This window comes from Ranitomeya variabilis, chromosome 6, assembly GCF_051348905.1.
Source record: "Ranitomeya variabilis isolate aRanVar5 chromosome 6, aRanVar5.hap1, whole genome shotgun sequence".
Lineage (NCBI taxonomy): Eukaryota > Metazoa > Chordata > Amphibia > Anura > Dendrobatidae > Ranitomeya > Ranitomeya variabilis.
Genome location: NC_135237.1, coordinates 28,955,860 through 28,979,813, shown reverse-complemented (window position 1 = coordinate 28,979,813; position 23,954 = coordinate 28,955,860). Strand labels below are relative to the sequence as shown.

The following is a 23,954-nucleotide window of genomic DNA, read 5'->3' as shown; positions in this document are numbered from 1 at the left end:
AAGTTACACAACACTGGAATCAGGGTCTCTCCTCCTATATGATGCTGGTCTCAGCTTTTAGATTAGTGATGGTCCAATCGCTGGTATCTGGGAAGATACAAACAAAAAAAGTCATAGCTTCCAGACTAAACAAATAAAATTAGAAAAGAAAAATAAAAGTAGTGAATAAGAATATACATATATATAAACTTTTTAAGGAGGCATCAATAATCAAAAGCCGAATAAAGTTACGTAATTTATATGGTACCTACAAAAAGTCTTACAAAATGTTGACTTTTTTTCCCCCAATTTGATGCCCTTCCAAAAAAACGTATATTATTTAAAAAAGTTATAGGGACCAATTGACCAATTGATCATTAGTGGGGGGGAGGGTGGGGGTAAAAATCACTTCTGTTTTTTCTCCCAAATTCTTCAAAATGGCGACTGCTGCTCATGAATTTTGTACAAAGTCACTTATGATCCTTGGATTTGATCTATTATTGCACTTTCACTTTCTTTGTCTCGTTTTTGATGTTTTTCTTTTTTTTTTTTTTCATTCATTTATTTTACTTATTTTAAATGTTATATATTCGCCTGTTTGTTTTTTAATGTTCGCCATCGTAGATGGAGATTGGTCCTTCCAGTCGTTTTCTGCTGATTTATCAGTTGCGGCTTTTCAGAAACTCACAAATGTCCTCCAGCTCCTCCACCCGTCCCCTTCCTGAGGTGATTTTATATACAGTCGCCTTCAAAGCTTTTTTTGTGCAAATTTTGAGACATTTTAGTGGAACGTGTGACTTTTTGGGGTTAAACAGAAGCAAAAAAAAGGTAAAAGACAAAAATAAAGATAATTTTTAATTTTGCACAAAATTCTTGGACCGCGTCCGACATTTTTTGAGGAATATCGTGCAAAAAAAAATCAACTAATATCACAAGACAAAAAAGAGAAAAGTGACTTTTTAGGATCCAAGCAAATTGAATCACCGCGATTCTTATATATTCAGGAAAATAGTGATGACTTTGATTAATTTGCCCATCACTAATCACTTCACCCCCGAAAAAAGTATAAAAAGCTATAGACAAAAAGGCATATGTACCCCAAAATTAAACAAAAACTGCAGCTCGAAAAAATGATAAGCTCTTATAAAAATGGAAAAATTAAAACGTTATCGGTCTCAGAATAAGTTTACACAAATTACATTTTCAAAGGATTTTATTAAAGGGCACCTGTCACCACGTTTTTGGAAGATGGGATAAAAATAGCGTTAAATAGGGGCAGAGGTGGGCGTTACATTAGTGTGTTTGTTATGCGTTTATTACCCACCGAAGCTGCCGAAATACCTTTGCAAAGTCTCCGTTTTCGCCTGTCAATCAGGCTGGTCTGGTCAAAAGGGCGTGGTGTCTTCCCCCAGATCTTGCTTAGTTTTCCGTTGGTGGCGTAGTGGTTTGCGCATGTCCAAGGTCCCGAATCCACTGCACAGGGGAGTTAAAAGAGCGCGATGTGCACTATTTCATTGGTGATTGGTGGGGGCGGCCATCTTCCTTTGGCCGAGCATGTGCAGAAGCGGCGCTCTGCTGGCCGCGGCTTCAGGAAAATGGCCGCGGGATGCCGCGCGTGCGCAGATGGAGATCGCGGTGGCCATTTTCCTGAAGCAGAGTTCGCATCTCGGCTTCAGGAAAATGGCCGTCGCGATCTCCATCTGCGCACGCGCGGCATCCCGCGGCCATTTTCCTGAAGCCGCGGCCAGCAGAGCGCCGCTTCTGCGCACGCGCGGCCAAAGGAAGATGGCCGCCCCCACCAATCACCAATGAAATAGTGCACATCGCGCTCTTTTAACTCCCCTGTGCAGTGGATTCGGGACCTTGGGCATGCGCAAACCACTACGCCACCAACGGAAAACTACGCAAAATCTGGGGGAAGACAACGCCCTTTTGACCAGACCAGCCTGATTGACAGGCGAAAACGGAGACTTTGCAAAGGTATTTCGGCAGCTTCGGTGGGTAATAAACACATAACAAACACACTAATGTAACGCCCACCTCTGCCCCTATTTAACGCTATTTTTATCCCATCTTCCAAAAACGTGGTGACAGGTGCCCTTTAATAAGTAGTAAAACAGAAAAACAAAATGGCGGCGGCGTCGTGCCTGTGCAGGAATGGGCCTTTATTATGTTACCAATAGCAACCAAATTACAGTTTAATCTTTCACAGACAGCTCTGACTCTGACAACCAATCAGATTGCAGCTTTTAGAATTGAAAATGGAAGCTGGTGCCTGATAGGTTGTTATAGGCAATAATTCTCCAAAAATGCGGAAAGAAAGCTGTAATCTGATTGGTTGCTTTGGGAAACAAAACCTATGCTGAGTAAATATTAGATATATCCATTAGGTATAATGATAACCAGAAATTTCTATATGAGGGGAATGGATTATACCGTAATAAAAGTGAAAAGTATCAGCCTTCCTACTTCCTAATTTGCATAGCCACGCCTCTATAACCCCGGACGTGTCGACGTGATGACGTCAAACGTCCCCGTAGTTGGGTCAATTGCCGGGCGGTCTCCTGTGTATGTAGCCGGCGACGCTGACGGTGCAGCTCCTGGGGCGGTGGAGCACTGGCCGGCAGCCTGTGGAAGGTAACACACGGACAAGGCGGCTGTTGGCAGCTGTACCTCCCGGCATACACGGGCTGCAATGCATGCTGGGAATTGTAGTTTCAAAGTAGCTTCCATAATGGCTGTGTCACATCTGCAGGGTCCTCTGGTCTGAGTGTAACTCCACGTGTGGCCGTTATATGCAACCAGTGACCCGTAACCGGGACCACACCAGCCCTGAGCCATGGAGGGTCTGCGGCAGGGAGGTGGGATCACCCCAGCCAGCTACAGCCAGCTATAATAATACATAATAATAATAATCTATGCCTCCAGCTGGGAAGCAGAAGAGTTACCCATGATGGGGGTTTTGAGTAATGAACCAGGCAGGGAGTTTTTAAAAGCCTCAGGTATCTTTTGCATGTGTTTAGAGTTAATTAGTTGATTCAGAAGATTAGGGTAATAGGTCGTTTAGAGAACCTTTTCTTGATATGCTAATTTATTGAGACAGGTTTTTTGGGTTATCAGGAGTTGTAGGCCAAAATCATCAGTATTAAAACAATAAAAGACCTGACAAATTTCAGTTGGTGGATAATGAATCTATAATATATGAAAGTTTAATTGTAATCATTACATTATGGTAAATAATGAAATTTAACACTATATGCTAATTTTTTGAGAAGGACCTGTACATTACATTACTGATCCTGAGTTACATCCTGTATTATACCCCAGAGCTGCACTCACTATTCTGCTGGTGCAGTCACTCTGTACATACATTACATTACTGATCCTGAGTTACATCCTGTATTATACTCCAGAGCTGCACTCACTATTCTGCTGGTGCAGTCACTGTGCACATACATTACATTACTGATCCTGAGTTACCTCCTGTATTATACCCAAGAGCTGCACTCACTATTCTGCTGGTGCAGTCACTCTGTACATACATTACATTACTGATCCTGAGTTACATCCTGTATTATACCCCAGAGCTGCACTCACTATTCTGCTGGTGCGGTCACTGTGTACATACATTACATTACTGATCCTGAGTTACATCCTGTATTATACCCAAGAGCTGCACTCACTATTCTGCTGGTGCAGTCACTGTGTACATACATTACATTACTGATCCTGAGTTACCTCCTGTATTATACTCCAGAGCTGCACTCACTATTCTGCTGGTGCAGTCACTGTGTACACACATTACATTACTGATCCTGAGTTACCTCCTGTATTATACCCCAGAGCTGCACTCACTATTCTGCTGGTGCAGTCACTGTGTACATACATTACATTACTGGTCCCTTGTTACCTCCTGTATTATACCCCAGAGCTGCACTCACTATTCTGCTGGTGCAGTCACTGTGTACACACATTACATTACTGATCCTGAGTTACCTCCTGTATTATACCCCAGAGCTGCACTCACTATTCTGCTGGTGCAGTCACTGTGTACATACATTACATTACTGATCCTGAGTTACCTCCTGTATTATACTCTAGAGCTGCACTCACTATTCTGCTGTTAGTTTATTTCTCCTCTGACATTTTATGTTTTTCCTTTTTATTTCATTTAGAGTTTGCTAAGTTGTAAGAAATGAGCGGGTCCAAGCCGGACATCCTCTGGGCCCCTCACCACGTGGACAGGTTTGTGGTGTGCGACTCGGAGCTCATCCTCTATCACATCGAGTCCAGGGCTAACTCCAATTCTGAGCTGAAGGCCGGATCGTTACGACTCTCAGAGGAGACCACCGCCACACTCCTGGCCATAAACTCCGACACCCCCTATATGAAATGTGTGGCTTGGTATCCAAAATACGACCCCGAATGCCTCTTGGCCGTTGGCCAGGCTAACGGCAGGGTGGTCCTCACCAGTCTGGGCCAGGACCACAAATCTAAATGCCGACATCTGATCGGGAAGGAGTTTGTCCCTAGACACGCCAGACAGTGCAACACCCTGGCCTGGAATCCCCTGGACAGTAATTGGCTGGCGGCCGGCTTGGACAAGCACAGGGCCGACTTTTGCATAATGATCTGGGATATCAGCAGCAAGTACACCCCCGACGCCACCGTCCCCATAGAGAAGGTTCGCCTTTCCACCAGTGACGAGTCGAGCTTGGTGGTGACGAAGCCCCTGTATGAACTGGGCCAGAATGACGCCTGTCTGTCCCTCTCCTGGCTTCCCAGGGACCAGAAGTTGCTCCTGGCTGGTATGCACCGTAACCTCACCATATTCGACCTGCGAAACAACAGCCAGAAGATGTTCGTAAACACCAAAGCGGTGCAAGGGGTGACCGTTGACCCGCACTTCCACGACAGGGTGGCCTCTTTTTTCGAAGGACAGGTGGCCATCTGGGACCTTAGGAAATTTGAAAAGCCGGTCCTGACTCTTACCGAGCAGCCGAAACCACTGAGCAAAGTAGCCTGGTGCCCGACGAGGACGGGGTTACTCGCCACCTTAACCCGGGACAGTAATATTATCAGACTGTACGATATGCAGCACACCCCTACGCCCATCGGGGAGGAAACGGAGCCCACTATCATCGAGAGGAGCGTCCAGCCGTGCGATAACTACATCGCCTCTTTCGCATGGCATCCCACAAGCCAGAATCGGATGGTGGTGGTGACCCCCAACAGGACCATGTCTGATTTCACAGTGTTCGAGCGCATTTCTCTGGCCTGGAGCCCGACCACGTCGCTGATGTGGGCCTGCAGCCGGCAGCTCTACGAATGTACGGAGGAAGGGAAGGACCGCTCTCTAGAACGGGACATCGCCACCAAGATGAGGCTCAGGGCGTTATCACGCTACGGTCTGGACACGGAGCAGGTCTGGAGGAACCATCTGCTGGCCGGGAATGAAGACCCTCAGCTCAAATCTCTCTGGTACACTTTGCACTATATCCTTCAAAGTTGTCAACGAGATCCGTTTTGGGGTTCTGTTGGGCAATGTCTAGTCTGGCCGTCATCATGAGTCTTTAAAGGGGTAATCTGGCCTTGGTCACTTTCGCCTCGGGAGGCAAGTGGGGCCAGTGACGCCACATCTTTACACAAGGGTGGGCAGATATCTGTAGCCCTGATGCCCCTGACCCCACTTTCCTCCTGATGCCCTATTGACCAAAGTCCGTTTAACCCTTGAAGGCAACAGCAGACGAATCGCTCAGGAATGTTCTATGCCACCACTTGCCATGTAGTTCTAGCGTGCGCTGTTGTTTGAGATTTTCACAAACCAAGGTTTTCAAGCAAAATCTTTTAGAAACTGAGTTTTGTTTTGTTTTTCCAGCCTTTTGCTTCGACGTTGCCTTTTTGGAGGGGTTTCCTTCAGGACCTACTTCAAAGAAGTGACTCACACTTTCATTTTTTTTTTTTTTTTTTTGAATCCACCAAGCATTTTTCAAAATTTGCAAGGGTGCGTTCACATGGAGTTTTTTGAAGCAGAAACTGAGCGGAGACCTCTCCAAATCTCAAAAACTATGATTTGTACTCAATTTCTACTCTGAAAATTTGGCAAAAAGATTCAGGAGGGAAATAAAAAGCTCCGACTCCTCCTATAGAATTGAATTGGAAGGATTCTAGGGGAGGATTTTGGAGTTTCGCCGCTGATTGCAGATCACTACTACGGCCGTGTTTCCTCCATTCACATGATGCTGTGCTGTTTTCCTATACATGTATATATACTTATGAAGCAGTACGCCGAGGATATAGACCAGAAAGCTACAAGCAACAAGGGATCGCTGGTTTATGCCGGGATCAAAACGATCGTGAAGTCGTCGCTGGGTAAGAACGATTCTGCTCTGTGCAAAGTCTCCTCTTTAAGGTCGGCGGGATTTATCACTGAGAATGGTCATCAATGTAGGGTCAGTGGAGTGAAGTGTTCCGTACGTGTGGTTCTTTAATAAAGCCTCCACTTCCACTGCTGGTCCATGGGGGGTCTCTGAGGTTGGACCCCCACCAATCGTACATTGCTGGCCCATCTTAAAGAAGGGATTGTCCGGACACAGCGCAGAATTGAGTAAAAGAATTCACACTTTCCTAATCTGTCCATGTGGGGCTCTGCTTCCTCCACTGTGACCGCTGCAGCTAATCACTTGCTGTAGTGATGTGTTGGTTTTTGTATTTGGCTGCCATGCTCACGTTTCACAAGTGAGAAGTAAAGACACTTATGGTAATCCTCAGACGCACGCTGGCTGCTTTTACCGGTTGAAATGCTTCGGAGCTGAAATCTCCCAGCCTATCGCTGCGGTTTAGCGCCTTTATGGAGCTATTCCCCTTGTGATTTCCGATCTAGGCAGGTCAGCTTCTGATTTCGCTTTAGGAATTATTAGGTATGTACAAGAAAGTTCCCAGTCACAGACAGCAAGCGGAGATCTTGCAAATTGTCAGAACTGAAAAGCTAAATAAGTTGGGAAGTAGGAGAGCGAGTCCTGATTAGTGATGAGCGAGTATACATGTATGTGTCCCATCCTAGGAACGGCGGAGAACGTCCGGTGCAGCTGGAGCGGCTCTGACCAGCAGGCGGACGCGGTCCACTTCTTCAGCGAGGAGCGCAGTTTGGCACTGCAGCTTTGCGGCTGGAGAAAGAAGGGATCAGACACCGACATCGGACCGCTCCTGACCTCGTTGGAACAGGAAGGAGAGTGGGAGCGAGCAGCGGCCATCGCGTTGTTTAACCTGGATATCCGTCGCGCCATCCAGATCCTGAATAAGGGGGCGTCCACCGGGAAAGGTCAGGGGGCTTTCATCCTATCCACTCTCTCGTACCGTTTTTTTTTTCCTTTATCTACTATGTAGACACCTGCCTTAGTAATGACTTCATTTTAATTTTTTTTTGTGCAGGAGATCTGAATCTGAATGTCGTGGCGATGGCGCTGTCCGGATATACAGACGAGAAGAATTCTCTCTGGAGAGAGATGTGCAGCTCCCTCCGAAACCAGCTGAGTAACCCTTACCTTGCCGTCATGTTCGCCTTCCTCACCAGCGACCCCGGCTGCTACGACACCGTTCTGGTAAGTCGGGTCGCGATGACCCCGCGCCGTTGTCGTTCCTTGTATACCATGAGCTCGGTCAGGATTAGTGCAGTCAGATGTGATGTGAACGGGGCTCAGGGTCAGTCTCAGACGAGGGGCTGTTAGTGATGTCTGTCGTATGCGCTAACGCTTGTCCCGATCTCTACATTATTTCAGTTTGATTGCGCTATGGCGGTGAGGGATCGGGTGGCCTTTGCCTGCTTGTTCCTAAATGATGCTCAGGTGAGACATCGAGGTGGCGACTGATGCTGGCCGAGGGTGAACCAGCCATTACTTCCATACTACCAGTATTAGAGGCGCCTATGGAATCACATCAGTGAAAGATCCGTGCTGAGCCAAAGGGCTTTGATCTTGCTGTAGAGCGCTTTCTTTGGTGCTGCGCAACTTTTTTTTATAATGGCACGTTGGCTGTTGCAGTTAATTAAATACATCGACAAGCTGACCCAGGACATGAAGGACGTGGGGAACCTCGAGGGCATCGTCCTGACCGGACTGTCGAAGGACGGGGTGGACCTGATTGAGAGTTACGTGGATAGAACGGGTGACGTACAGACTGCGAGTTACTGCATGCTGCAGGTAAGACGGACCTTGGCGTCCTGCACACTTTATGTAAAATTGGGAACAGCGGTCGAGCATCTGGGATTAGTGCGGTGTCGGGACATGTGAATATTCAGACGGACTTGTTATGAGGCGTCTGCATCACCGCACAATCTAAGCCAATGTTGTGATACGAATATTCCAAAAATCCAAATTCGCTCAATTTAAGGGTCACATTGCCATAAACTTTAAAGTGTACACAGTTTGTTTGCGATTTGACTTTTTTTTTTTTTTTATTATTTTTTATTTTTCTTACCTGCAAAATTGCAGCTGAAAACTAGTATCAAATAGAGATGAGCGGATCGATTCTCGGGCCTCCAGTCCAGTGATACCTGGCGGCTGGACGGGAGACCCGTGAATCACTTACTTTGTAGCGTCCCAGGCCCGGCTTTTGACCCTTAAATGTCCCAGGGCTGACATGACGTCATCTGCGTGTCACGTCACACCGCCCTTGACCAATCTAATGCATCCGGGGACTCCGGAAGGTAAGAGACTCGTGGGACACCGGTCTACCTGCCGGGTACTACTGACCTGGACGCTGTGCATTATTGATCTGCTCCTGTCCAGTAGCAGATATTCAGGTTGCAAAAAAATATTTTTACTTTTGTGACCTGTCCGATTTATTGCTCATGGCGACACGTCACTGAGGGTCCTTAGCCTTACAATAAGAAGTGAAATCAGACATTTTGCACGCAAAATCTTATTGTGGCAGGGGCAACGTGCCATGCAACCTGTGGCAAAAGGTAAGTGTCAGTGATTAGCGAACATGATCGGATAAGGTGTTATCTGAGCATACTCGCGTTCTATCCATGTCTTGGGCATATTCGAAAAATATGTTTGACTCGCTACGGCTGGGATAACCTAACTGGCCATCTCTGCATGTGTTGTGGCTGTTGATCCGCTGCAGGAACATACTATTCGAACACGCTGAATTCATTCTGTTAGCAGATGAATTCTCCGATCACACCTTCTCTGAGCATGTTCGCTCATCTCTAGTATGTATGCATAACACAACCAAAAAAAAATTGTATTTATATTATCAATTTTTTTTATAGATGTCACAGACCTAAACTACGGTGGCATCTGGAGGTAACTCCATACACTTAGCATACTAAGGTTGGGGCTGTAGATATGTGTCATGAAGATCATGTCACTTGTTTCATGGCATTGATCGCCTCATTTTATCACCCGCGGCTCAATACAACTGCGCCACAAACATCACATAGAATCCGAACCTGTCGGATTTCCGCACACCGTTGCAAGTCGCACGGGATTTTACCACCATAGACGTTAATGTAGGTCATGTGTTACTTGTGGTGCGTACTTATTACTTTGTTCTGTAACATTAGTGGAATGATGCAGGAGGATCTAAGTAGTATCAAGACGTTGATATTCCTACCGGGCATAAGTCACCCCTGCCTAGTGCAGAACTCTGATTTAATAGGGTGTCCCACGTCGGACATTTATGGAGAATTAATCAGATGTATCAGAAATGTCCGACTGATGCAGGTATTGACATCTATCTAGAAGAGGTGGCTGGCATGTTCGTCTGACAATTTTTGGAGCTCTTGTATAAATCCACAGACCTGCTTTCATCTATCCAACATTTACGCCGCAGTTAGCATCCGCCTTTGTAAAATGAGCCTGATGTATAACTAGTGTCTAATGGCAAATTGTGCAGATCCTGAACAAGCAGTGAAGACTTGTAATGAGATGGCACTCACTTGCAGCAGCGAAGTTGTGTGGGATGTTCCTTTTTTTTTGTTTTTGCTTTTCTAACCCTACCTGTTGCTTTTTCCTTGGTCCATAGGGATCCCCATCAGATGTGCTGAGGGACGAGCGAGTCCAGTACTGGATAGAAAACTATAGGAACTTGCTGGACGCTTGGAGGTTTTGGCATAAAAGAGCGGAGTTCGATATCCACCGCAGTAAACTGGACCCCAGCTCCAAGCCTCTGGCGCAGGTCGGTGCCTTGCCCTGTTGGTCGTATCTTGTTGATATCACAGACCCGATCGCGTGAGCACATCGTCTGCTGACGTGCTATAGCCCCCAGGAATATAGGCTGATTGTAAATCCGGGGTCCCGATATAGAATTATTTACCTACGCTGATACATTGCAACAAACTGGGTGACTTCAACATCCCCACTGATACCCTTCAGTCAACAGCCTCCAAACTTCTGTCCCTTAGTCATCTTTTGGACTTACTCAGTGGTCCTCCGCAGCCACCCACACAGATGGACATACACTAGACCTGGTCTTCACCCGTCTCTGCTCTCTATCTAACTTCACCACCTCCCCTCTCCCTCTATCCGACCACCATCTGCTCACCTTCTCATCCCTGTCCTGCTCACCGGACACCCATGTCCAATAACATGCGCACCCCCGCAGAAACCTCGCACACCTAGACACCCACACACTCTCTGACTCCATCCTACCACTGGCATCCATATCCTCACTCCACGACAGACACCGCCACTGCTTTCTACAATGCCATTCTCGCATCAGCTATTGACACGGTTGCCCCTCTCGTTCGTGGCAGAGTGCGACGTATCAATAGACAACCTTGGCACAATAACACCACTAAAAAGCTCCGGCAACTGTCCAGGGTTGCGGAGCGGCGTTGGAAGAAAACACATTCGTAAGACGACTTCACTGCATTCAAACAAGCAACACTCGCATTCAAATCTGCTCTCACCTCTGCTAAACAGGCCTACTTCACAACCCTCGTATCTTCCCTATCCTACAACCCCAAAGAGTTATTCAAAACCTTTAACTCCCTCCTCTGCCCCCCACTGCCCCCTCCAACCTCCCTCATCTCTGCTGAGGACTTTGCCACACACTTTAAAAATAAGATCGACCAAACAAGGCAAGTCTTCATTGTTCAACCACCGCAACCCCTTTGTATACCAGACCAATGCCCAAACCCCATAACATCCCTATTCAACATCACTGAAGCGGAGCTTAACTGTCTCCTCTCCAAATCGCACCTCACCACCTGTGCGCTCAACCCCATCCCATCCCACCTCCTCCCCAACCTCACCACCACTCTTATCCCATCCCTAACCCACCTGTTCAACCTATCACTAACTTCTGGCACCTTCCCTTCTGCATTCAAACATGCCACAATCACACCTATCCTCAAAAAGCCAACCCTCGATCCAACTGCTATGTCCAGCTATCGCCCAATATCGCTGCTCCCATTCGCTTCCAAACTCCCTGGAGCAGCACGTCCATGCTGAACTTTCCTCCCACCTCTCATCTAACTTGCTCTTTGACAATCTACAATCTGGTTTCCGCCCCCATCACTCAACCGAGACTGCCCTGACCAAAATCACTAACGACTTAATTACCGCCAAAGCTAACGGACAGTACTCTGTACTCCTCCTTCTACACCTGTCCTCTGCTTTCGACACAGTTGACCACTGCCTCCTACTACAGATCCTCTCCTCCTTTGGCATCAAAGACCTCGTCCTATCCTGGATCTCCTCGTACCTTTCCAACCACACATTCATTATCTCCCACTCCCCCTCCTCATCCCACCCTCTCTCTGTTGGAGCCCCCAAGACTCTGTTCTAGGACCCCTACTCTTCTCAATCTATACACTCGGCCTGGGACAGCTCATAAAGTAACATGGATTCCAGTACCACCTCTATGCTGATGACACTCAGATCTACCTCTCTGGCCCAGACGTCACCGCTCTGCTGTCCAGAATCCCAGAGTGTCTATCAGCCATATCCTCCTTCTTCTCCTCTCGCTTCCTCAAACTCAATATGGACAAATCTGAACTAATTATCTTTCCTCCATAACGCATATCTTCCCTACCTGATCTATCTATCAAAATAAATGAAATCACACTTTCCCCTGTCCCCAAAATCCGCTGCCTCTGAGTAACCCTTGACTCTGCCCTGTCCTTCAAACCGCACATCCAAGCTCTTTCCACCTCCTGTCGCCTTCAGCTCAAAATATCTCCAGAATCCGTCCCTTCCTCAACCGTCAATCTACTAAAATGTTTGTGCATGCCCTCATCATCTCCCGCCTCGACTACTGCAACATCCTTTTCTGCGGCCTCCCTGCTAACACCCTTGCAACTCTCCAGTCCATCCTTATCTCTGCTGCCTGACTAATCCATCTCTCTCCTCGCTACTCCTCCGCTTCCCCCTCTGCAAATCTCTTCACTGGCTCCCATTCCCTCAGCGTATCCAGTTCAAATTACTAATACTGACCTACAAAGCCATCCATAACCTGTCTCCTCCATATATCTCTGAACTAATGTCCCGATATCTTCCCTCACGTAATCTCCGGTCCTCCCAAGACCTCCTTCTCTCCTCCACACTTATTCGCTCTTCACCCAATCGTCTCCAAGACTTCTCCCGAATATCCCCCATCCTCTGGAATTCTGTGCCCCAACATGTCCAACTATCAACCACATTCGGATCCTTCAGACGGAACCTGAAAACCCATCTCTTCAGGAAAGCCTACAGCCTGCACTGACCCCGCTGCCTCCTCACCACCACCGAAGCTACCGCCTCACCAACACCGGAGCTCCTGCAACCCCCAACCTATTCTCTCCTTCCCCACCATCCTGTAGAATTAAAGCCCGCAAGGGCAGGGTCCTCGCCCCTCTGTATCAGTCTGTAATTGTTAGTTTACTGTAAGTGTTATCTGTAACTTGTATGTAACCCCTTCTCATGTACAGCACCATGGAATCAATGGTGCTATATCAATAATAATAAGAATAAACTAATATTGCCTACAAATTTTTTTGTTTTCCTTGGGGTGGAAAATGTAATTTTTTATTTTTTTTTTTGCAGGTGTTTGTGAGCTGTAATTTCTGCGGGAAATCCATCTCGTATAGCTGCTCCTCCGTACCGCACCAGGGCCGAGGATTCAGCCAGTATGGAGTCAGCGGGTCACCGACCAAGTCAAAGTTCACCAGCTGCCCCGGCTGCCGGAAGCCCCTTCCACGCTGCGCCCTCTGCCTCATCAACATGGGAAATCCCGTCTCCAGTTGTCCAGGTAATCTCCGCAGATTAACCCAGAGTCGTTTTCTAGATTTACTTTCTAGATGGATTTTCCCATCTTCTTAAATCAGTAAAATTTCTGTTTTTTTGTAAAATCTTTGCAATTGACGTCTTATTAAAACAGATCTGTGCCAGCTTCAGTGTAATGGCTGCAGTGGTGTCACCGCTGCAGGCAATCGCTCCGTTCAGCGACTCTTCCATCTACCTCGGCAAAGCTGCTGAATGTAGTGATGCATGGTGTCGATACGACTTTTCCTTTCTCAACTTCTGAGCCGTTTCTCCATAGGGGCATCAAAGTCTGATGAGAAGGTCGACCTCAGCAAGGAGAAGAAGGTGGCCCAGTTCAACAATTGGTTCACATGGTGTCACAACTGTCGACACGGTGGTCACGCCGGACACATGATGAGCTGGTTCAAGTAAGGAATGGAGTAGGGTAAAAAGAACATTAACCGATTCCCATCATCTCATATCCTAAGGGAACGTGGTGCCTTGTTAGGATGTGAGAGGGCGTCCTGGCCCCGTTTGTTCTCCTCCTGCTCACTCACTCCCCACTGTAGGAATATCAATCTTTGTGAGGCTTTGTTTTAGGCTTTTTTTGCAGGACGAGTTGCACTTTTGAATCACACAATTGATTTTTTTTACCATATAGCATACTGGAAAAAAAAATCCATTTGCTGTGAAATTGCTGAGTGAGGACTCCTCTTTGCACCTTGTACTGACATTTTCTATTGAGACCATTTTGGAACAGGTACGATGCTTTGATTGCATTTTATTGCAATGTTGTCGTGGCTAAAAAACACAATTCTGGCATTTTTGAGGTTTTTTTTATCGGTACACAGTTTACCGATCGGATTGTTTATATATTTTGATTCGACCCCCCCCAAAAAAAAATTGCAATTGTTTTATTTTCAATGGTGCGAAGGTGTGGGGTTTTAATATAATAATAAAAAAAAAACTTTCACTGACTTAAATATTCTTAAGGCACTTGAAGCAGCGATGGTCCGATCACTTGTGCTATACATGGAGGGCTTTAGCAATGCTAGGTATAGCAGAAATCACAATCTCCTATCAGCTGGTGTTCACAGATTAACATTGACGAGGAATGGGGTCTTCTGCAGACCACCACCCATCAGGACAACCCATCGGCGCCCTGCGATCATGTGACAGGAGCACCAATGGGAGGGATTGCCACCTTCTGGCTGGTGTCTTACATGGCGCTGTCAGTGACAATAGGATTTAACAGCCGAAGGTGGAGCCATCTGAAAAAGGAAGACTGGTAACCTCAAGCAACGTCTTCTGCCCGCTGCAGGGTCTTCATAGCAGGATTGCAATGTCTGCAGCCATTTTCTTCTGCACTAATTGCCCTTGTCCCTGTTTTGCAGAGATCACACAGAGTGCCCGGTGTCCGCCTGCTCCTGTAAGTGCATGCAGCTGGATACGACAGGCAACCTGGTTCCTGCAGAGACTGCCCAGCCGTAAGTCCGATCCTTGTCTAGGACCCCACCATACAAGACCTGGCCGAGCGGCGGAGACACTCGGCGTCCCGTGCACCATAGCCACGTCCAGCTCACAGGACTGACGGGTCACACTGTTATACTCACGGAGGATCTGTATACAAACAGATGGATCTGCTGAACGACGCTTCTCTCCAGAGAGGGATTTATAGAGCAAAAACTCTTATTACATTTTAAAAGGACATTTTTATGATTTCTGGATCGTTCCTTTTGTATATAAAGTGATAGACCTGAGCACTCGAACGTGGGGATCAGACTGTTCTCCCCCAGTTATTATCAATTCGGCTGGACATGTTCTGTTATTCCTCCTTTAACTGTATTGCCACGTTTCTAAAGCGATTGTCCCTCACCAGACTGTCTCATAGTTTACATATAAAGTTACTTATTTCTGTAAATATTACTTTCCAGTGTTGCAATCATTCTGCTGGTGCAGTCACTGTGTACATACATTACATTACTGATCCTGAGTTACATCCTGTATTCTACCTCAGAGCTGCACTCACTATTCTGCTGGTGCAGTCACTGTGTACATACATTACTGATCCTGAGTTACCTCCTGTATTATACTCCAGAGCTGCACTCACTATTCTGCTGGTGCAGTCAGTGTACATAAATTACATTACTGATCCTGAGTTACCTCCTGTATTATACTCCAGAGCTGCACTCACTATTCTGCTGGTGCAGTCAGTGTACATAAATTACATTACTGATCCTGAGTTACATCCCGTATTATACTCCAGAGCTGCACTCACTATTCTGCTGGTGCAGTCACTGTGTACATACACTAAGGGCCGTATTTGCCACTAGGCACTTGAGGGCACATGCCTAGGGCGGGGACGATGCGGAGGGGCGGCACCTGAGCAAGGTTTTTTTTTTTTTTTAAGTCCTGGGTCACCTCCCGACCACCCACCCTCCTTGAAGACGATACTCACCCTGCTCCAGCGATGCCTGGTCTCAGCGTCTGTACCGCGTCCTGAGTGAGCGGTCACGTGGTACCGCTCATTAAGGTCATGAATATGGGCATATTCATGACCTTAATGAGCGGTACCACATGAACGCTCACTCAGGGAGAAGGTGCTGCGCCGGGAGTCAGGACAGAGCTAGAGGGATGTGGGCGCGGCGTGGGACAGGTGAGTATGAGGGACGGGGGGGATGAAGGAGGACGGTAAGCCGCGCCATACAAGATGGGAGAAGGGGGGGTGGAGAGATGAGCGATGCATACAGGAGGGGGGGGGGGGAGGAGAATATGAGCCATGCATACAGGGGGGGGGGAATATGAGCCATGCATACAGGAGGGGGGAATTATGAGCCATGCATACAGGAGGGGGGAATTATGAGCCATGCATACAGGGGGGGGGAATATGAGCCATGCATACAGGAGGGGGGAATTATGAGCCATGCATACAGGAGGGGGGGGGGGAATATGAGCTATGCATATGGGATGGGAGGGAGATGAGCCATGCATACAGGATGGGGGGGGGGGGGGATGAGCCATGCATACAAGATGGGAGGGGGCATTATACAGTATTGAGCATCATGTGTGGCCATATTTTTTTTGGTTTATTATTGTATATGAAGCGGTGTGATCAGCAATGCTAAATGGGTGTGACTAGTTGTGAAATGGGTGTGGTCAGAGGCGTGGCCTAAAATTTGCCGCGCCACAAACTTTATACCTCTTTCCGTTCAAAAGTTGGGAGGTATGGTACTGCATTTGCAAGATCACAGCAAGTGCCGCAAATCCCCTAGGGAATGAATGAGGCTGAACGCAGTGTTGCCATAAGTGATCTGTTACACGGCAGATGCAGAAAAACTGCCCGAATCTGCTGCAAAAGGCGACTTTCACATCAGCGATTCTAGCCAAAGTCACTGCCGATAGTGTCATACTCAACAAAGGGGGAGGCAGCACTAAAAGTGCCTAGGGCAGCAGAAACCCTAAATACGGCCCTGCATATATTACATTGCTGATCCTGAGTTACATCCTGTATTATACCCCAGAGCTGCACTCACTATTCTGCTGGTGCAGTCACTGTGTACATACAGGTCCTTCTCAAAAAATTAGCATATAGTGTTAAATTTCATTATTTACCATAATGTAATGATTACAATTAAACTTTCATATATTATAGATTCATTATCCACCAACTGAAATTTGTCAGGTCTTTTATTGTTTTAATACTGATGATTTTGGCATACAACTCCTGAAATCCCAAAAAACCTGTCTCAATAAATTAGCATATTTCACCCGTCCAATCAAATAAAAGTGTTTAATAACAAACAAAAAAACCATCAAATAATAATGTTCAGTTATGCACTCAATACTTGGTCGGGAATCCTTTGGCAGAAATGACTGCTTCAATGCGGCGTGGCATGGAGGCAATCAGCCTGTGACACTGCTGAGATGTTATGGAGGCCCAGGATGCTTCAATAGCGGCCTTAGGGCTGTCCCACACGTCCAGATAATTCCGGTACCGGAATAAATCGGTACCGGAGTTATCCGTGTCCGTGTGCCTGGGAACTCACGGAGGCCATACCTGCGGCACACGTGTGCCGCCCGTATGGCGAGTGGGTACCACACGGAGCGTGTGGTACCCACTCTGCATGGTGCTGAAGCTGCGATTCATATCATCCCTGCAGCAACGTTTGCTGCAGGGAAAATATGAAGAATAGTGTTTAAAATAAAGATCCATGTGTCCGCCGCCCCCCCACCCCCTGTGCGCCCCCCCCGCTGGTCAGAAAATACTCACCCGGATCCCCCGTCGGCAGTCGCTCCTTCCTGGTCTGGCCGCGGCTTACTGTATGCGGTCACGTGGGGCCGCTCATTTACACTCATGAATAGGCGGCTCCGCCCCTATTGGAGGTGGAGCCACATATTCATGAGTGTAATCGGCCGCATACAGTAGGAGGCGCGGCCAGACCAGGAAGGAGCGACAGCCGACGGGGGACCCGGATAAGTATTTTCTGACCAGCGGGGGGGGCGCACAGGGGGTGGGGGGGCGGCGGACACATGGATCTTTATTTTAAACACTATCATTCATATTTTCTCTGTAGCAAACGGTGCTACAGGGAAGATATGAATGGCGGCTTCAGCACCATGTGGGGGGGACAGCGCTTACTGTAGCGCTGTCTCCGGCACGCCACACGGACCCCAGACGGAGAATGTCCGTGTGAGGTGCGTGTTTTACACGGACCCATTGACTCTATTGGGTCCGTGTAATCCGTGCGCTCCCACGAACACTGACATGTCTCCGTGTTTGGCACACGGAGACACGGTCCGCACACGGTCCGCACAAAATCAATGACATCTGAACAGATGCATTGATTTTTATGGGTCTACGTGTGTCAGTGTCTCCGGTACGGGAGGAAACTGTCACCTCACGTACCGGAGCCACTGACGTGTGAAACCGGCCTTAAGCTCATCCAGAGTGTTGGGTCTTGCGTCTCTCAACTTTCTCTTCACAATATCCCACAGATTCTCTATGGGGTTCAGGTCAGGAGAGTTGGCAGGCCAATTGAGCACAGTAATACCATGGTCAGTAAACCATTTACCAGTGGTTTTGGCACTGTGAGCAGGTGCCAGGTCGTGCTGAAAAATGAAATCTTCATCTCCATAAAGCATTTCAGCCGATGGAAGCATGAAGTGCTCCAAAATCTCCTGATAGCTAGCTGCATTGACCCTGCCCTTGATGAAACACAGTGGACCAACACCAGCAGCTGACATGGCACCCCACACCATCACTGACTGTGGGTACTTGACACTGGACTTCAGGCATTTTGGCATTTCCTTCTCCCCAGTCTTCCTCCAGACTCTGGCACCTTGATTTCCGAATGACATGCAAAATTTGCTTTAATCAGAAAAAAGTACTTGGGACCACTTAGCAACAGTCCAGTGCTGCTTCTCTGTAGCCCAGGTCAGGCGCTTCTGCCTCTGTTTATGGTTCAAAAGTGGCTTTACCTGGGGAATGCGGCACCTGTAGCCCATTTCCTGCACACGCCTGTGCACGGTGGCTCTGGATGTTTCCACACCAGACTCAGTCCACTGCTTCCTCAGGTTCCCCAAGGTCTGGAATCGGTCCTTCTCCACAATCTTCCTCAGGGTCCGGTCACCTCTTCTCGTTGTACAGCGTTTTCTGCCACATTGTTTCCTTCCAACAGACTTACCATTGAGGTGCCTTGATACAGCACTCTGGGAACAGCCTATTTGTTGAGAAATTTCTTTCTGGGTCTTACCCTCTTGCTTGAGGGTGTCAATGATGGCCTTCTTGACATCTGTCAGGTCGCTAGTCTTACCCATGATGGGGGTTTTGAGTAATGAACCAGGCAGGGAGTTTTTAAAAGCCTCAGGTATCTTTTGCATGTGTTTAGAGTTAATTAGTTGATTCAGAAGATTAGGGTAATAGGTCGTTTAGAGAACCTTTTCTTGATATGCTAATTTATTGAGACAGGTTTTTGGGGTTTTCAGGAGTTGTATGCCAAAATCATCAGTATTAAAACAATAAAAGACCTGACAAATTTCAGTTGGTGGATAATGAATCTATAATATATGAAAGTTTAATTGTAATCATTACATTATGGTAAATAATGAAATTTAACACTATATGCTAATTTTTTGAGAAGGACCTGTACATTACATTACTGATCCTGAGTTACATCCTGTATTATACCCCAGAGCTGCACTCACTATTCTGCTGGTGCAGTCACTGTGTACATACAATGCTCCTTCAAGTCCCCATCACACACAGTAGGAGATACTGGTCCTGCTTTTGGGTTGATGGCTTTCTACACCCCGTTGTTGCCCCCCCCCGTCCTGTCATCTGCGCTCTTGAGCTTGTGCCATCCTGGAGGATCTGGACTACACAGGTATCGGCTCATGTGGCCATTAGTGATAAGAGCTCAGCTGCTGCTGTTGGACTGAGGTCCAGGCTGTATGACAGCCATCATCTGCTGGCAATAATGTAGGCTCAGATTCAGAGGTTAGATAAAAAAAAAAAAAACAATAATAAGTCCATAATGTTTCCGGAGAATAAGGCCCAAATGGAAATCCAGTCCCTTGTAGTGGATGTAGCCATTACTCAGACCACCTCTCGCCGGACTGCGGTAGTTACAAATCGTGTGGTGATGCTGTAAGCGTATAGATTGGGATTACCTCTTTGCTCCCCATTTGCATGCTGCTGACAATCACTGACAGCAGTGTTAAAGTAACTGCCATGCTGACGGCCGGGTATGGCGAATCCGTGCTGACTAGGATGGGTGTACTAGACGGGGAAGTGGCACCGACAACCTGGGAGATGTCAGGGTGTCAGCTCCCACAGATTATACATGTTCTTCACAAACAGACACAGACCAGAAACTTAAAAAAAAAAAAGAAAATAACTATTTATAATGAGAAGATGAGATTTACAGAGCCGCTGCTGGAAACAGACGGTGGCAGAACCCGGATTACCAGCGAGCGGAAGAGGAAAAGGCTTATTCCAGTCCTTTATGTCCAAAGGGATAATACTGAGGAAATTCATGAATTATCTTCACAGCTTCATCGTAAAGGTTCAGATCTGGAGAAAACGGACAAGAAGAAAGTGTTCTGTTTACACACGGTGACCGGCGTCCTTACAATTACACATGTAATGTCAATATCGATGTCTGCACTGTCAGGACAGACCCTGCGATGTATACGGAGGTCCACAAACTCAACCAATCATTTACCCCCGGACAGCTCTGCTCTATTAGCACAAAAAAGAGAAGACTGGAGCGTGCGTGTGCACCGAGGAAGGAAGGCGCCACCCACTCATGACATCATCGTGATACCCTGTGACATCAGCCCCCCACACCTTATAAGGGCAGAGTCCATTAAATGGAATAACATTAAGCTTAGTGTAGGTGTATACATATACCCACCAATCGGCCCCTTCTGAGGCACGAGACTGATATCAGATTCTGAGGATCACAGCTCTGTGTGACCCACAAGTTGCCTCATTCTGACACTGCATAGACCTGCATTGTAAGAGCAGTATCCAGCTCCCACATAGACCCCAGTGTAAGGGCGCGATCGGATGGCCAAATAACATGGGCGATTATCGCATCGCGATGCACGGACTGGGTGATGGAGAGACCATGCACTGCGATCGTCGGCCATGTTATGCAGGCAGCTGACGGCACACTGACCCAGAGAGATGGAAAATCAGTCCCTTGACTCAAGAGGAGCAGAGGAAAATCAAGGGAGAATGCTCGGTGAGTACATGCATACAGGCTACAAGTGTTAATGAGTGTTTCTTTTAGTTTGTACGTTCTCCCCATGTGTCTGGGTTTCCTCCAGGTTCTCCGTTTTCCTCCCACATTCCAAAGACATACTGATAGGGAATGTAGACTGTGAGCCCCGATGGGGACAGCGATGATAATGTCGGTAAAGCGCTGCGAAATTAATGGCGCTGTATAAGTGAGTAAAAACAAAAATGTTAATAAATGTGCTTAAGGCTAAATATTTTTATAACTGGGTTCCATTAAAATAACATTAAGTGTGTGCATTCTGTATGCGCTGTGTGTTTACACCGGCAATTTTCGGCTGCAGAATGAATTAATAGAGTATCAGTCAGCGAGATCCAGCAGATTGAGAGTTTTTTTTCGCTTTTATCTGTCTTTTTCCGAGCTCCCCTCTGCTGATTTAGGACCACAGAACACAAAGTACAAGGAGACAAAAAGCATATAAAAACCAAGAGGTGGCCTTTTTTTAGGCCTAAATATATGCAGTTAAGATTTAAAAATAAAATAAAGTATGTGTAAAGGTTGACAGCCCCATCCCCCACCCCCTCCTGGGTTTCAACCTTTGGGACCCCATTGATCCCAAGAATGATTCTGCAGAGGACCACAAAGGGCGCACAGAACCGCAGGGACTAAATATTGTCACGGCCGGTGCAGCGTCTCAGTGCATAAAGAAATTATTTTGGTTTCTGTAAAGACCCTTGTTCTCACCAAAAGAAGCCACGTCTTCTCTGAAAGGGACATACGACACCCCCAGGATTGTGGCTTTCGGGGTAACTTTGCCGACAACTTCAACCACTCCGGATAATTCTTCATCGAGCTGAGAAAGAAAACAAAAGGAGACGACTGGAGGTGAATGATCACCAGGAAACTAAAAAAAAAAAAGTGGTCACGGGTCATATAACCTCTGCTTGCAATCATGGACTGGAAATCGATACTTTCAGAGAGTAAACCCCCATGCTGTAAGGATCAGACAAGCACGGTAACAGGCTGCGGATCAGCGCGGCCATCACACGAGGGGCACAGGAAATCAGGCTCAATATAATGACAACAAGCAGAGATCTCTAGCACCATTAGGAACAGGAAAAAAAAAATTGCTGAAACCGTACTAGGTCTTTAAATACAATGTGTCATCAGAAAATTAACCATTCCTTAATTCAGATTTTATTTCAGATCACAAAAAAAAATGTAATAAAAACAATATGGCAGCCATCACATCGGTTACTAAGTTTAATGCTAGACTCCAACTTCCTGTTCTTCAGAAGAACATGGGCAGCAATACACCCAATATCAGTCTATAGAAGTGTTATCTGAGCATGCGCTAATGTGGTACAGGAGGTGAGCTGTGACATCACCAATAGTGAATGGTGGATCCTGTGTTGTGTTATGTTCTGTAAATAGAGGTGTTATCAGTCATTGTACAGGAGGAGGAGGTGAGCTGTGACATCACCTATTGTGAATGGTGGGTCCTGTGTTATCTACTGTATATAGAGGTGTTATCAGTCATTGTACAGGAGGAGGTGAGCTGTGACATCACCTATTGTGAATGGTGGGTCCTGTGTTATCTACTGTATATAGAGGTGTTATCAGTCATACAGGAGGAGGAGGAGGTGAGCTGTGATATCACCTGTGAATGGTGGATCCTGTGCTATCTACTGTATATAGAGGTGTTATTAGTTATTATACAGGAGGAGGAGGTGAGCTGTGACATCACCTATTGTGAATGGTGGGTCATGTGTTATCTACTGTATATAGAGGTGTTATCAGTCATACAGGAGGAGGAGGAGGTGAGCTGTGATATCACCTATTGTGAATGGTGGATCCTGTGTTATCTACTGTATATAGAGGTGTTATCAGTCATTGTACAGGAGGTGAGCTGTGACATCACCTATTGTGAATGGTGGATCCTGTGTTATCTACTGTATATAGAGGTGTTATCAGTCATTGTACAGGAGGAGGAGGTGAGCTGTGATATCACCTATTGTGAATGGTGGATCCTGTGTTATCTACTGTATATAGAGGTGTTATCAGTCATACAGGAGGAGGAGGTGAGCTGTGACATCACCTATTGTGAATGCTGGATCCTGTGTTATCTACTGTATATAGAGGTGTTATCAGTCATACAGGAGGAGGAGGAGGTGAGCTGTGGTATCACGTTGTGAATGCTGTGTTATGTACAGGTGTGATCAGTCGTTGTACAGGACGCAGTGAGGATCTAGCATTAGGCTTAAGAGTGAAAATTGCAAGATTACAGATTGTGAAATGGTAAAATATAATTTAAAAAAACAACAAGTGGCCCTTCCTACGCCCTTTCCATGGTCCTCTCTGGCAGCCACTGACCGGTTCCGCTAGCTCCACTGTGGCGTTCTTTCCGGCTCCGTCACACAGGGTGAATGATGTCCCCGTGGGGTGAACCTGGAAGAGGAAAACGCCGTCAGCAGGAATCCTGGATATAATAACAGGGGATTGGAGGAAAGAGGACAAAAGGGCAAAAGAGCCAACACTGGCACAAGGGGGTCTCAGGCCACACTGGAGTCCTACATTCCCAGAGCTGCTGCAGGAGCATCAGGCCATGCTGGGCCTTGTAGTCCTAGGGGGAGCGGTAATGAGGCTACTCGGCGCCGTTACCTTCTCCACCCGGCCCACGAAGCACACCGGCTTCCCTATGTACTGGGCCAGCATGCTGGTGTTGATCCGCACCCGCGGCGCGTCGCTCACATCCCCCATGTTCTCACTCCGGGCTCTTCTTCTACAGGCGGGAAACTACTGAGGACACCACGTGCTACCCGCCGACCAATTAAGAACGCAATCCACCGCGCACTTTGACACCGTCTCCAACCAATCAGTACCAAACTTTCGGTTTGCTCAGCCAATCAAGAAGAGACGGTTATGACGTGCCTGGAACGCAAGTTCCGCCATATTAGAAACTGGCAAAATCTATTACAGTTTACATAGATTTATGACAATTCTG

The 23,954-nt window shown here is 47.0% G+C and overlaps 2 protein-coding genes across 2 annotated transcripts; one reads left to right on the top strand and one right to left on the bottom strand.

The window, feature by feature from the left end:
• The first annotated feature begins 2,470 nt into the window (after positions 1-2,470).
• Positions 2,471-15,129, top strand: MIOS (meiosis regulator for oocyte development). The gene is made up of 11 exons (XM_077268123.1): positions 2,471-2,616; positions 4,155-5,474; positions 6,253-6,351; positions 7,043-7,300; positions 7,411-7,580; positions 7,758-7,823; positions 8,019-8,177; positions 10,009-10,161; positions 13,011-13,215; positions 13,507-13,636; positions 14,603-15,129. The coding sequence occupies exons 2-11, from the start codon at positions 4,175-4,177 to the stop codon at positions 14,697-14,699; spliced, it is 2,637 nt and encodes an 878-aa protein (XP_077124238.1). The 5' UTR covers positions 2,471-2,616; positions 4,155-4,174; the 3' UTR covers positions 14,700-15,129.
• A 4,953-nt stretch (positions 15,130-20,082) lies between these two features.
• RPA3 (replication protein A3) lies at positions 20,083-23,776 on the bottom strand. Its single transcript, XM_077268119.1, has 4 exons — positions 23,612-23,776; positions 23,324-23,398; positions 21,695-21,803; positions 20,083-20,280 (listed from the first exon to the last, which is right to left on the bottom strand). The coding sequence occupies exons 1-4, from the start codon at positions 23,708-23,710 to the stop codon at positions 20,198-20,200; spliced, it is 366 nt and encodes a 121-aa protein (XP_077124234.1). The 5' UTR covers positions 23,711-23,776; the 3' UTR covers positions 20,083-20,197.
• Between the last annotated feature and the right edge of the window lie 178 nt (positions 23,777-23,954).